A 15,694-nucleotide genomic window follows, 5' to 3' on the forward strand; every position below is an offset into this window, starting at 1 on the left:
AAAAATGCATAGCCGACAACAATATTCAGATAGCCCTGATTCAGGAACCTTATACTTATAGGGGCCAGATAAGGGGACTAGAAAACCTCAACGGGAGACTAGTGTCAGACCCAAAAGAGGGACCTAACCTAAGAAGCTGTATCTTTATAAGAAAAGATATAGAGGCCACACCGCTGTGGGAGTTTTGTGACAGGGACACAGCGGCGGTCAAAGTACAAATCAAAACAGCGGAGAGGAGCTGCGATACAATAATAGTATCAGCATACTTTCCGCACGATCAACAAGGGGAACCACCTCCGACAACAGTTCGGAGGTTGATAGACCATCAAAGATTGGAAAACCTTATAATAGGCTGTGACGCCAATGCTCACCACACTATCTGGGGAAGCACTGGAACAAACAAACGAGGCGAATCATTATTAAATTACTGTGCTGCCTCCGGTCTAAATATACTTAATGTGGGGGAGGAACCGACCTTCGTCAACATACTCCGCAGAGAAGTAATTGATCTAACCATTGGCAAGGGACGCATCTGCGACCTCGTTAAAAAATGGCATGTATCTGACGAACCAAGTTTGTCGGATCACAGGTACATAAGATTCGATCTAGAATCTATGGATACAAATCCGGAGACCTACAGGAACGCCAGGAAAACGGACTGGGACCTCTTCAATGAGATACTAGGACGCGAACTGGAAAACTGTCCAACGGAGGCAAAAGACAATGTAGAGCTCGAAGTGCTGACAGAGTCAGTCACTGAGGCTATTAAAATTGCTTTTGAAAACTCATGTCCACTAAGCAAACCGCGTCAAGCAGGGAACACCTCATGGTGGAACCAAGAATTGGGCGAGCTAAGGAAGACAGTAAGAAAGCTTTTTAACAGAGCCAAAAGAACTGGCGAGTGGAATCTATACAGACAACACTTAACCAGGTACAATGATGCTATAAAAAGAGCAAAGAAAGAAGGGTGGAGGAAGCTATGCCGGGACCTAACAGAGACACCAGCATATGCTAGACTCCACAAGGCAATATCCAAAGGGCCACGACAAACCCTAGGCTCTTGTCTAAAACCCGATGGAGAATATACGACAACCGAGGAAGAAACGCTTGGCTTAATGCTGAACACGCACTTTCCGGGATCGAAAATTCTCCACCAACCAGAACATACCCAGGACCCAACTCCTATCATTCCGAACAGGGGCAAAAGGGAACACTGGGAACTAGCGAAAAAGGTAGTAACCTACGAGAAGGTTAAATGGGCGATAAATTCCTTCAAACCATTTAAATCTCCCGGAATGGATGGCATATTGCCAGTCATGCTACAGCGGGGTAGGGAACTGCTGCTGCCTGCACTATGTAAAATAATGCGGGCAAGTCTAGCCACGGCGCATATACCAGAGAGTTGGAGGGAAGCAAAAGTAGTATTTCTACCAAAGACGGGACGCGACTCCTGTGCGAAACCTAAATCCTTCCGACCAATCTGCCTTACATCATTCCTCCTAAAAACAGAGGAAAAGCTCATAGAAAGGCATATCAGGGACAATGTATTACGGGTCAACCCTCTACATCGACACCAGTATGCCTACCAAACAGGTAAATCTTGTGAATCAGCGATTCACGAGATAACCCAGAGGGTCGAACAATCTCTGAACAACAAAGAGATCGCCCTAGGAGCTTTCTTAGATATTGAGGGAGCATTCGACAATACATCATATGACTCAATCAACCGTGCGATAGCAGCACGAGGAATACATCCCATGATTGGCGGCTGGATAACCCAAATGCTAAATCATAGGAAAGTAGCAGCAAATCTCAACAGCACAACGGTTAAGGCCAAAGTGTGCAGGGGAACACCGCAAGGGGGTGTACTGTCACCGCTGCTGTGGAACCTTGTATCGGACAGCTTGCTGATACGACTGGAGAGGCAGCTTATCCTTGCTATAGGATATGCTGACGATATAGTCATCCTTACACGAGGGGGTAGTCAGGCTTATGTATTCGAAAAAATGCAAAGAGCCCTGACTACTGTCGAGCACTGGTGTGAGGAAGAACAACTAAGGGTAAACCCCACAAAAACTACTCTGGTTTCCTTTACCAAAAGAAGGAAACTAGAGCCCATTAGAAACATAAAATTTTATGGAGAAAATCTGCAACTTGAAGACGAGGTCAAATATCTAGGTATAACCCTGGATAAAAAACTCAGCTTCAAGAAACATGTAATCCAAGCTACAAATAAAGCCACGAAAACTCTTATGTACTGCAAGAGAATGTTCGGTAGATCATGGGGACTGTCACCAAAAATGGTACATTGGATGTACACGACAATGGTTAGACCCATCATTACATACGCAGCACCTATATGGTGGCATGCGGCAGAAAAGAGGACTGTAATATAGATACTCAACAAAACACAACGAATAGCATGTCTGGGCATAACAGGAGCGATGTCAACAACGCCGACTGCTGCCCTAGAGAACCTGATAGGACTAAGCCCGCTACACTTAGTGGTACGGGCTAAAGCTATAACGGGGGCGAAAAGACTGCTGTCAAATGGCGCAAAAATCCTATCGAAAGATGGGCACAATGCCGTATTTGACAAGATACAGGACCTTGGGCGCCTGGCCCTAAGAACAGACAGAACCAAGGTCACATACCTAGACAAACCTTTTATCATCAAAGAAAAAAGGGGACCACTGGACGCAGAAGCGAACAGGCTCAGGCAAAGAGGTTACTCAGTATGGCACACGGCAACCAAACGAACCAAGATCGGGGTAGCTGTGGGCATGGTGGAGGACGAACAACAGGGCAGACAACTTATGCTAAACCTGGGCCTCGAAACAACAAATTTACAGGCAAGCATAATAGGAATTCAAACCTGTGTCCAACTGATGAGAGAAGGGCTGCCAAGAGGCAAAACCTTCGCAATTTTCACAGGAGACCAGGCTGCGACACTTGCACTACAACAGTTCGAGACTAAGTCAAGGACTGTGCAAAGCTGCTGGGAGGATCTCAGGAACCTCGCCGAAGCGCAAAATAGGCCAGAGATAATCCTAGCAGAGAATATGGGCAATAATAAGGCTGCAAGAAGGGCTATCCAACTTGCAACCCAGGGAGCCAGCAACAGCCTGGTAGGCCCTGAACCAACATGTTATGTCAGCGATAAGACCTGGAAGAGGGAAATCGGCAACTGGCTAACAAACCAGAACAAATTCTACTGGGAGCAGCTGCCAAAGATGAAACAATCCAAACAACTTATAGGCAGCCCACCCTTCAAGAAGGGTGAGAACATACTGGGCCTCTCCAGACAACAACTGCGAAAGGTCGCAGGGCTACTTACAGGCCATGCACCCAGCAGGAAACACCTGCATACGCTAGGGAAATCAGTTACCTTGCTATGTAGGGGATGCAATGAGGAGGACGAAACAACTCTTCACATACTGTGCTTCTGTGAAGCATTTAATCAAACCAGGGCAACATTCCTGGGGGAAGAGAAACCCGCACCAGAGGGTATAAGAAATCTACCACTGGGCACAATCCTGGACTTCCTTGAAGCTACAGAACTGAACCTGTGGGACTAAACATATGGGACACAATAGGACTGCTTCTTAGCAGACCGCAGTGTAGGGAGCCACAAGGCACCACCCAGCGGTGGAGTTTTAGTGGGTATAGGACGAAACAGACTCGACACTGAGTCCCACACTACTGGGGGCGGCGCCGCGTAACCAGTGTTCATAAAGAATTTCTCCACCGACCCAAAAAAAAAAAAAAAAAAAAAAAAAAAAAAAAAAAATATATATATGTATAGATTTTTATTTTGAATTTTGAGGTCAAAGATATTGCAGTTATGGCAAGACTTACTAAAAATTACATTTTTCAAAACATTTATCTAAATTTCTCATTTGGCACTCTCTAAAATTTTTAATATATAGCTGGCTATTTGATTTCAGGACACTTTTCATATACTTATTCGGTGACCGAGCCCTTTGCTAATTATTTTTCATTTCACAATAGAATTTATCGGAGGATTACCCCTTGAAATAAAACGGATAATATTGACAAATTCTTGTTTTGACAGGGATGCTGATAAGGGCAGACGGTAACCGTTACGAAGGCGAATGGTTAAATGACCTGAAGCATGGTCAAGGCCTTTTCTTCCATTTGGATAACGGTCAGCTCCAAGAGGGTGTATGGAATTTAGACACGTGCGTGTGTAGCCAGATAGGAGATATCGATTACAGACAGTGCTGCATCAGCCCTACACCCTACCCGATACCTGACGTAAGTATGAGACAGTCTGTTAAGGACTTTCAAGAAGTCTCCATACTGTTTACGGAAAAATCTGAGTATGAACAGCCATCACCAAGAAATACTATGAGAAAGTCGATATTCAATGAGGCTATGATCAGGTCTTTTTATCGCGGTAGAAGTGACAATTTTCTTAAAGAAACTGTCGGGGATTTAACCACAATCAACAAATCTATAATTGAATATGCAAAAAGTTATCACGGGCTTAACCGCTATCATCAATATTTAGATAGTGTTCTGGAACTGAATTAGGATTAGAGACTCTTATAATTATTATATCTATATATATTTTTATGTTCTCTTAAAGTGTAGTAAAATTATACCTACTAGGATTGTTTTAATTACTTGTGTGAATTTGGAACTACGCCCATCTTCGAAAGTCTTGGCCTCCCTTGTTAAATTTTGCCGTGATTTATTTAAGGTGGTCATGTTTTGTATGTAAATACCTTCTTATTTTAGCATAGAAAACAAAGACAATATGTGGCAAAAACTTGTTTTGGGTCAACGATATGCAGGCATTTATAAAATGAAGTAGTTCTGAACTGATTTCGAGTGACAAAGTAGCGATTAAATGTTTGGTAAAATGCCAGGCAATCTGATTTCTCAGGTTGAGCCTTACATCAAGAAGGTTTATTGAATAATAGATTGAGCGTCGTTTGAATATTCCACGGACTTCGATAGCGCGCACAGTGGCTCTTTTCCAGGAAACTGGCAGCGTTGCGCGAAGCCCAGTCAGTGGTCGATCTAGAGAGACATCAGAGAGTGAAGAGCATTTGTAGCATTTTTAGCCGTTCGTTAGATGTGAATTAAAACAATCAAAAATGATTAACTGCGCTGGCCCGAAAAATTAACTAAACAGCGAAAATTTGGTTCAAATTCACTCCTTAACAACTTTTTCAGTATTGCATCGATTTTGATGATTTTTTGCCGTTTTATTGTCATCATTCTTTCGTATCGAAGCTACAAAGATTTCCAACGGATATGTTATTATACAGGGATTAATAAAAAGTTGAATTTTACTCTAAATTTTTAAAAATCCTGTGGAAAAAATTCACACAATTGACTAATAATTTGTTTTGCTCCATTTTCAAGCCTCATGTTTACTTAACAACTTGTTTTTTGATTCATTCCGATATCTGTATTTTTAAAGAAAAAGCACTGGCTTAAAGGAAAGAATTTCGGTAATTTCCCACACAGAGATCAAATTTGCTTTTTCGCTATAGATAATTTTGTTCCAGTTATGTTTGGTCAACGAAAGTTTTGATTTGGCCTAAATGTAACGATTCCTTTTTTGAATTTCCGTCAACAATGATATTTCTTTAGCCTACTCGAATAAATCAACAAAATTAGAAATTTATATTGTAAAAAGGAAGTTATCGAACTTACCTTCAAAAAACTAAGACCGCTCTTGTGGATAATTTTCGACAGCATTCTCTATAAACATTCATCCCAATTTCTCTTTTCCACCTTGCAGTTACTTCTCGTAGTTTATTTGTTCTTCCCGACTTACATATTCAAATTAAATGCCTTACACTTATTTGAGAAACAACTTTGGACGGCCTGAGCTTTTGCCGCGAACATCATTACTGGCAGCTTCAGCATATTTCTTAATTATATTAACACGTTGACTGCCGCAATGCTGAAAAAAAATCAGTTCTTCCAGCCAACTTTTTTTTTCTTTCAAAAGTTAATTGTGGAACTACTAGAACACTCATGAATATTTTGTTTAAAAAAAAAATGTTATTAGAAACTTTTTGGTAATTTTTTTATGAGACTCTTCGTATGGTCACGCGGCCTCAACACATTAAACTTAAATCAATGGTCATGTGCAACAAATGTTGCGTCTCACTTCCACCTGCGTGAGCCTGTCATTTCGTGAAGCAGAGTCGTACGTAGCAAATGAAGTCATACACCACTTCATTACGCAGAGGGGTGAAGTGGTACCGTAAGCTTGCTATTGAGCTTTTTATTGGCAGTGCTTTGGTAAATGTATCTATATATTTTGCATCAAGAAGTAGCAATGAAAAACTGTCCATCACAAAGTTCAAGCAGGAGATCGTAAACAGTCTCTTAGGTCTTGATATTGAGCAACCCAGGCAAAATGTTTGGAAGAGCGTCAACCTTAGAACATAGAAAGCCTTTCAATTTTAAAATTTAAATATTTATTTTCTATACATTTTGATTTAGTGAAGGACTTATTTTTGAAACCATGAAGATCCACTTTCGAGTCTCAAATTCAAAATCCATAACCAATGTCAGACAGTTACAGCCGCGCTCTTTCAGTTCCATATAACTTTTATAGGACTGAGACGCCCATCAATACTCAACGGCTATAGCACACAATTACTTCTGAGACATCACAAATATGTAACGCGGCTATTATTGAAAGTAACACTAGACACCACATTTATGTCTCACGGCAGTTAACGTGTTAAAGACATTAGTTGTTGCTACAGTTAATTCAATGGAAATTTCACGCATTGTTTTCCCTTTATGGTACTGATAAAGGGAATAATTTCTCTTACTTTTGGATCATTAGGTTTTCCGCCTGCCATTATTCTATTTTACTCGTAATAAAACTGACTGCCGCTAATTAATAATATTTAAATGACGCGTGACAATTATTGTTGACAAAAGATTACTTATTCATATGTTTCATTCTTCACGTGACCCTAATAAAACTTAAGAAACGTAAATAGCAAAGCACAATATATTCCAATATTTAGTTGTCAGCATTTTTCAATTATCAAACTATTAATAAAATAGTAATTAACATAAAATACATAACTAAACCGTAATAATAAATTTATACATCATACAAAATGTTGTTAATTTCATATTTACAATTAAAAAATATGAAAATAAAAAAAATTCGTTTAATTGGCATTTTATTTGCAAAATAAATGCTTGTTCCGACATATAACTTTAGAGCTCGTAATATATTTACCACCATCAAAGTTAGACGCATGCTCGTTGCCATATTTCGTCTTTGAGCACCCCTCTACGCGTAATGATGGATTCCCCAACCTGTATGTTATATATGTTACGGACAATGATGATAATTCGGTCATTAACGATAGCGACCGGTTATTACTGTATATCTCCGACTGCCTTGGATACTAATGATAATGACCTGGCAATAACGTAAGCATCCAAACAAGGGAAATATTGATAAACAGTGAATGAAATAATATTTTTTCGTATTTGTCTAGGCATTATCGTTAACCCCTACGGAAGAGCGGGAGGAACTTTTTTATTTTAACTCTATCTTTTCTGGCTGTGTCGGATGTCTGTGTAGTGAGACTGTAAAAGAAAAAGAAAGCTCCCTTAGGCTAGCCGCATATTGAACGTAGGGCAGCAGAGGATTTTGTAACACACGCAATTAAATTAAACGCCGCATATTGGACGTAGCAGAGGCGAGGCCTGCGCGACATAGTAACAGAGTACTCTGTCCGGCCTCTGTCGGTTGTGGAGTGTGCACAGTTTTCTCTGCAGAGTGGCAACTGTTTTGTAAAAAAATGGAACTCCTAATTGAACTCGTGCGGGAAAATAAAGTATTATATGATACAAGTCACAAAGACTATATGCGTACAAATATTGTTTAATTTGAACGTCACTTAAATCACTTAAGAGATTAAATTCTCCATGCGTTCTTCTTTTTTTTAAATGAGTACTTTCACCTAAACACTTTTTTCGCCGTTTTAAATAGAAACACAACAGAATATTCTTGATTTCCGAATCCGATTCTGAATTCAAACAAAGTTCGTCTTCTGTAGACATATTTAATTCTAATAACTATTAGGTACCTTCAATTTAATTATGCTCTTTATATGACAATATAGGTAAATATATACATAACAAAAAAAGACAAATAGCTAGGACATGCAAAGGTCCTACGTTCAATATGCGGCTAGCCTTGGACAAGCTGCATCAGAAAACAGTATATTTGGAGGACAGGGATATAAACAGTGCGATTGTGATAGTCTAAGAGCTGGCTACATGAAAGTGCCCGCATCAGGTACATGGCTAATTTATATTGAAAATAATAGTATCAGTGTAGGCGAATATAAAAATGAATGTCTGCCATTGCAAAACTGGGGCGCTAAGGGGGGATACGTAGTGAAAGGGGTGAATTTTGGGTGGGAAAAAAATTCTTAAGTTACAGGGATTCTATTTACGGAAAAAGTTTGGTTTTATCTTTTAAAAAGTGTAAAAAAATTGGTAGGTATTTTGCGAGGGGCTACCACGCCGGCTGAAAAAAAATCGCAATCGGAATCGGAATTCGATTCGGACGTGATATCTCCTTCGCTATCGCTATATTCATCTTCATTTGATTCGCTTTCTGCATTAAAGTCTTCATTGCCTAGAACAAAGCACAAAGCAAAGTAGTTTTTAGACATTTAATAGAAAAAAATGTATATGTTCCGTGGAAAAATATATTACCTTCGTTTGTTCCAGTATCGATAATATCTTGTATTATACTAGGCAGCTATGGCCCGCCGAAACATTTAAATTGATAATTTCCAATCTACTAATATCCATCCGCAATTTTCAGGTAGTAAATATGATGGAATTTTCTTATGAGCATTTTTCCATATTGTAGCAATATATTTGGTCCTCAATAAATGCTGCGTTAATTCAGCCTGGCTAGGAGGTAAAGTGGATGAGTCAAAATCCTGTAATTTTTTTTTCTGGAAAGGTTCATCCAAATCCTTGACCTTTTAGGTTTTTAAAAATAAGGCGAATCGCGCATCATTTACGCATCTCAACAACGGAAAGTTGTACAAATCATAGATGAACTTTTCAAGAATCGGGAAAACAGCGGTTTCATCACAGTCTTCATGTCTAATTTGATCGAATGCTTTTTCTTCGTGCTTGTCTTCATTTTTCTTTAAGATCTGTAAAGGACGTTGACGAAAAATTATAAATTAAGTATATTTTCAACATTGTCCAAAAGCGTTGGGCATGCATTTTCGACATTTTCCGTTTAATAACGATATTGCCCAATGAATAATAATATTATTTGCCCAAGTATAATATCCCGTAAATATCGTTAACGTCCAATTTACAACATTAACCATAATATATACAGTGCTTCCGTAGAGTAGCGGATATATTCAATAAAAATGTCATGGACCGTTTCTGAAAAAAATGCCCGAACCCGTCGATTTTAATATTTGGTTTAGGGTTGTTCTAAGTGAAAATTAAACATACAGAGTGACTCAAAAAAAAAGATATGACGTCATCAATATGTCTTAAATGGAATCCACCATTTTTTAATGCAGAATCAGAAATACAAATGAATAGTGGTTGCATAAGCAATTTTGAACGAGAAATGATGATAAAATGGAAAACTAAAGAAATACCTATCTTAATTAAATGTTCGAATTGAGCACCGTTAATAACCTGATAATAACCAAGGCGATTTAAAAATTTAGTGACATACACTTAATAATAATACTTAAAATAAAATATGATATTGTCTAAAAATACATTATACAATCAAATTGTTATTCGTTGCGTTCCACTTCATTTTCGAAATATCAATAATCGATGTTACTGCTGATGTTGCACCACAAGGTCGGCTCGTATTTATTTTTCGAGCATGTCACGACCCATGTTTTCTAGGTCGACCCATGCTAAACAGGGCATCTCGGTTTCCTGGTAGACATCAGATGTCGTCCCAGTGTCCCAGTAATCCATGAACAATCACCGCCTCCGGTTTCCCAGAAATACCCCGCCATCATAAGTCATCAGGTCACAGCCTAAAGGTGGAGCAAGTCGAATAACAATAAATGATACTTATTATAATATTTACATAAAATTAAAAAAGAATATCACATAAAACCCTAAAAAATTTACTATACTCACTAATTAGATAAACTTTTTCTCAAGAGCCCTTTAAACCGATTAAGATTGTCACAGTTTTTAATATTTGTAGGCAAATTATTATATTCAATCAAACCTCTGTTAAGAATTGAGTTAAGCATTTGAACCGTATTACATCTGTTGATTAGGATGAAGTCTTATCGCACAGTCGATCCATTTTATAACGTGGCAAGTTATACCCTTTATGGCACTTTACTTTTTAAGTATCCCCATAAAAAGTAATCAAGGGGAGTTAAATCTGGCAATCTGGGTGGCCTCTATCTTGCTGAAAAAAAAGCTTACGTTGGTGCATGTCGGGTTCTTCCAAATCCGGATACAAAGTTATCAGAGCGGGGATAAGATCATTTTGAAGAAAGTCCAAATATCATCAGTGAGAATGTCATCAAAAAAGTAAGGTCCTAAAACTGTTCCTTTCACTTTACCGCATCACACATTGACTTTTTGAGGGTGTTGTATATGCATGCATTCTGTGAACCAATGAGGGTTTTCGATCGCCCAGTATCGAGAATTCTGTCTGTTCACATAACCGTTTAGAGTAAACGTTGCTTCCTCAGAAAATATAGCCTGTTTTACAAAATTATTGTTATTATTATATAATTGCTGCGTTTGCTGACAAAATTCATTTTGGCGATCAAAATCATCTTCCGATAGCTCTTGAAGTAAGAATATTTTGTAAGGGTGGAACTTTGTTTTTTTCAATACTTGATGCACATTAGATCGCGATAAATTAACATTAGAAGCCGTGCCTGTGATTGTGGCTTTGGGAGTATCTTGGACCGTTAACAGAACGTTAAGCTCATCTTCTTCAGTTATTGAACCCCGATCAGCTTTTTGAGTATCCTGAACATGAAATTCACAAAACTTTGCTTCAACTCTGCTGGCTAATAGGCGACCAATCAGGATGAGTTGCATTAAACAACTGAACCACCTCCTTTTGAGTAAGCGACATATCTCCGAAACCAATCATGCACAAGATTTCGATTCTTTCACGTTCGGTTAATTTTCTCACACTTCATACAATAACAGTAGGTAATAAAGTGCAGTTCCTAATAAAACGCAGGATGACACTTCTTTCACCTCTCAAAAAGAAGAAACACCACTTGCAAATGTAAACATACTTCAAATAGTTGCACCAAAATACATTCACTTTTTGACACTGGCGACAACAACAATAACTAAAAAACCAACATTTAATTTAAATAGGTATTTCTTTAATTTTACATTTTATTGTAATTTTTCGTTCAAAATTGCTTATGTAACCACTATTCATTTGTACCATATCCTTTGTAAAAAAATGCGTTATTTCTTATTCTGCATTAAAAAATGGTACTTTCCATTTAAAAAACATATAGATGACGTCGTATCTTTTTTTTGAGTCACCCTTTATATTTAATTTCCATGTAGAAAAACCCTAAACCAAATATTAAAGTCGACTTGTTCTAAGTATTTTTTTCAGAATCGATCCTTTTAATTTTTATTGAATTTATCCGCAACTTTAGGGATGCACTGTAAAATTGAAAAACATTTTAAGCGGAAATTGACACAGTATCTGATTGATTTAGAGCCTTATGGCATTGACGAATGTATTAATAATTAGTTTGTTATGTATTGTATGTATATGGTACTGTGAAAGACCGAACTTGGTGAGTGTCGACATTCATCGGTAAGTATGTATGTATACACCAAAGAGTTTTGTGGAAGCCCGAATATAAATATTACTCAACATAAATACACAAATGAATTCCGGTGAATGTAGAAAATGACCCGTTGTAACTGGCTTGATGGCGGTGGTGTATTGCCTTCGTGTCAGTCTTACGCACTTAACAGCGCTAAAAAAAGCAAAACTTACTAAGTTAATTTTATATTAGGAATTATAATATTTTTGTACTCAATGGCTACTGCAGTTGATGTTTTGTGTGAGTTTTTTTGTAAAGTTACATGCCTTAATTGTAAGTAAACGAAAAGACAATTGTTTTCAAGACTACTCTAAACTCTTGTTTGAAATAAATTCTGCTAAAAGTAAAAGTAGTGTCCCTTTAGACTATAGGCGTTTAAAACGTTGTGATATTTTAAAAGTTAGTGATAATGGAAAGTTAATATGCCATTAGAACCAGGAGAAACTAACATCCAGTATTACAAATGCAGTCATTTATATAGTTTTCGAAACTCACATAAGAACAGGTCATGGAAGATTAATAGTAATTTGCTTTTTGAAGGTGTGTTTTTCGGATGAGTGTAGTTTCTTCTTGAATGGTTTAGTGAATAGCCTCAATTGTCTTTACTCAGCCTGGATTTTTGGAAATTCCAATGCAGTTTCCTTTTTTTCCTGGAAATTTAACCGGCCATATGTAACTAGATTTATTACAAAATGCCATCGACCCAGCTCCAACAAATATAGAAAACGATTCTGCATTTAATGAACAAAAACTGATTTTCGAACAAGATGGAGCTTCTCCATATTATTCGCTAATGCACTGATATTACTGGCGCTTACTAATTTTTGTAATCCCCTCTCGAGCATCTGATGAATAACCCCTCTGGGTTATTTATAAAGTTTGTAGTTGGTTATCCAACCATTATCTCGGGCGCCACCTTCAAGTTTAATGTGGATGAGGGACCACGGCCTGGGTAGCCTTTAAACATCGGAGAAAGTAATCCAGGTCTTCTGTGTGAGTAAAACAATAGGCAACATTGTAACAAAATCACATTTATTCATCCCCAAACCTAACATGTCATCTCTCTGCGAACAATTCTTAATAGTCCTTACAGACGGCCAAATTCAATACGGTACGGTACGGGAAGAGGAGGGGTGCAATGAAGAGAACCCCTGTCGGTAAGCAAAATGTAAAAGCGGTACGGTAATTTATGGCAGTAAATAAACGGATCAGATACAGCGCAGAGAAAATAAAGCATGAAACGGTCGGTATTAATCGGAATGGTAAGCGGTAAATCACCCACAGGATATGTAAGCGGTCTAATATATGGAAAATAAATGCGGTCACTCGTAAACTTGGCCAACACTGTTTAAAATGTCGGTAGACGCGGTATTAATTATGTATGTAGTAGATGGCAATGTTGTGAGGTTGGGAATAACGAGATATATCCAATGCAAGGAGCTACCTCGTAACGGTCTGACACGTAGCCCTCTGCATTTTATTAAGGAGTCCACAGCGTTACCACGTAACAGTCCGACACGCAGCCCCCAGCACTTTGTTAAGGAATACATAGTGTTACCCTGTAACGGTCCGGCACGCAAAACTGTGTATCCTGTGGAGATCAGGAACAGGAAAAAGGGACATGCTGGCAACAGCGGCGGAGCGATGTACGGCACCGTGGTCGGTTATTGCTGGCGCTTCGGTCGGTTTTCTCGAGTGGTAGCGAACTGCCCACTGCCGGTCCGTGCATCGCGTTATAAAAAGGACAGACATGCGCGGTACTCTAATAGTAGTGGTGGTACGGACACAAACGGTGCTGCGGTATTAAACGTGATGATAAATTAATAATTAACAAGGTCGCGCGTTTATTAACAAAATAGAACTTTCCTAAATTTACTGGGCAAAGCTTGGTTGTCAATATGAATGTTGAAAATTATTCATTTATGTTGGAAAAAGAACCGAGTAATTCTATAGATAAATAAGAGAATTACAAATAATTTAGTAACTTCGTTACAATGTGCGCATTATGTAAGTCACACGTTGCCAGGGCGTTGGATTGGACGACTAGGTGCAATTAAGTAACCCCTTTGGTCACAACTTAAGTCCTCTGGATTTTTTTAAGGACATAAAAAGCAAGTTTACAGTATGTCGCAAAGTGACACCCCAAATATTCCAGAATGTAAAACAATGGTTTAAAGATCTGTATGGACGGCGGATAACAGTTTTGAAGTAAAATTAAATCGATTCGTGCATTTTACTGCAAACTTGTTGTTGATATTTCATATCTCCATATTTTCCAAAAGAGTGGATATATTTTCAAAGACTATAGCAGAAACATAAAGAGAATTAAAAGCATTTAATTAATTATACTCTATTTCAGAAGTGTATAGAGCAATAAACTGGGGAATTCCGTTCTGTTTGGCTACATTTCGTGGTAGTTCATAGGCGCAGGTACTTATAATATTTATGAATTTAATTTTCACGGATTAAATGCCTTTATTTTGAAAGAGATTAAATACTAAATAAATACTTTTAATCCTTTTGTATAGGTACCTATCTTTTAACGCTTTGTAACATGCAAAAATGGGGTCAGGTAATATATACAGACTATAAATACTTTTAAATCATATTTTAAACGTTAGTAGTCACTGCTACGCTGTAGTGTAATCACAATATTATTATCCCAATATTTAAAAAATGGAGGTATTCAGTCCAACGAAAAGATGTACTAAAAATTCTCCACTATCGCTGAGTGAATAAGTTATTATTTTAAATGTACATGATTGCATAAAACACGATTACCCTAGTTTTACTGTGCAAGAAATTGTTGAAAAATGTTCTCGAATGAGTGGAATTGGAAAGTCCACCATTTTCAAATTGTTGCGGGAAAGAAAAGTAGCAGGTCAAGTGGAATCTCCCAAGCAAAAGCCAGGACGACCTACAAAAGTCCTTGATGAAAATGCTAAATGTATAATTCGAAGAAAAGTTCACTCTTTTTATTTTAAAAAGGAAATACCCACCCTAGACAAAATTTTAATGGAGCTTGGCCGAGATGACAGTATTCCGTTGATAAGTAGAAAACTTTTATGGAAAACTTTAAAAAATATGCCCAGTTGCACGCCTTTGGCGAACCGTTTTCAATGTTTATCAGTGGGTAACAATGGGCAAAACTCATAAATTGACCCAAAACCGGATGGCACTACCTGCAATCAACGAAAAGAAAGAATTTTACATTGAAACTAATACCCAACTAAGGTAGTGGCATAAAATATTGGTGGATCACCAGGTACCACTTTTGCATACCTAATGAGGTTTTATTGCTCTACACACTTCTGAAATAGAGTATAGTTATCAATTACATAAATACTAAAAAGAATATTTTTGGAATCTGCTTAAAGTCGGGCAAATTTCCAGACAAATTGAAGAACTGATTGCTATCATTTCTCAACCGATCAAAACCACTTTTAATAATTTAATCTCAGATACCAACATACCACAGTCTTTAAATAAAAGGCTAAAAAGACCTCCTTCTTTAGCTAAACAAAAGGTTAGCCTATCGTAAAAGCTGTTTCTTACTTTCAAAAGAGTTTGAGGTAAAATGGAATTGGCAGACTCAACAATTTTGTTTCTCAACTGCTCTAAATTCGTTGGTCTCCTATTATAATGTTTATAGATAGTCTCTTTAAGATAACCCCACAAATAAAAGTCATTTGGTGACAAATCGGGAGATCTTGGAGGCCATTTAATATTGCCAGTCTCACTAATAAGGCGGTTAGAAAAAATATTTGTTAAAAATTCTTTTACTCTAACCGCATTATGAGCAGGACAGCCATCTTGTTGAGAAT

At 37.8% G+C, this 15,694-nt stretch overlaps 2 protein-coding genes across 6 annotated transcripts in view; one reads left to right on the forward strand and one right to left on the reverse strand.

The window, feature by feature from the left end:
* Positions 1–15,694, forward strand: part of LOC126742562 (MORN repeat-containing protein 3-like) — a 35,601-nt gene that overhangs the window by 18,737 nt on the left and 1,170 nt on the right. For 2 of the 3 annotated variants that reach the window (XM_050449280.1, XM_050449281.1), the window contains one exon: positions 4,076–4,635. In XM_050449280.1, coding sequence (XP_050305237.1) covers positions 4,076–4,557 — 482 coding nt within the window. In that variant the 3' untranslated portion in view covers positions 4,558–4,635. Of the gene's footprint in view, positions 1–4,075; positions 4,636–15,694 lie in introns of those variants that run through there. The other variant, XM_050449282.1, reaches the window with a different exon arrangement.
* Positions 7,131–15,694, reverse strand: part of LOC126742564 (calcium release-activated calcium channel protein 1-like) — a 91,713-nt gene continuing 83,149 nt past the window's right edge. Inside the window, exons 4-5 of one of the 3 annotated variants that reach the window (XR_007662606.1) lie at positions 8,749–9,203; positions 7,131–8,668 (exon numbers count right to left, since the gene is read on the reverse strand). The gene's annotated coding sequence lies outside the window, so the exon portion shown is untranslated. Of the gene's footprint in view, positions 8,669–8,735; positions 9,204–11,637; positions 13,666–15,694 lie in introns of those variants that run through there. The other 2 variants (XM_050449288.1, XM_050449289.1) reach the window with 2 other exon arrangements.

This window comes from Anthonomus grandis, chromosome 11 (assembly GCF_022605725.1).
Source record: "Anthonomus grandis grandis chromosome 11, icAntGran1.3, whole genome shotgun sequence".
Classification (NCBI taxonomy): Eukaryota; Metazoa; Arthropoda; class Insecta; order Coleoptera; family Curculionidae; genus Anthonomus; species Anthonomus grandis.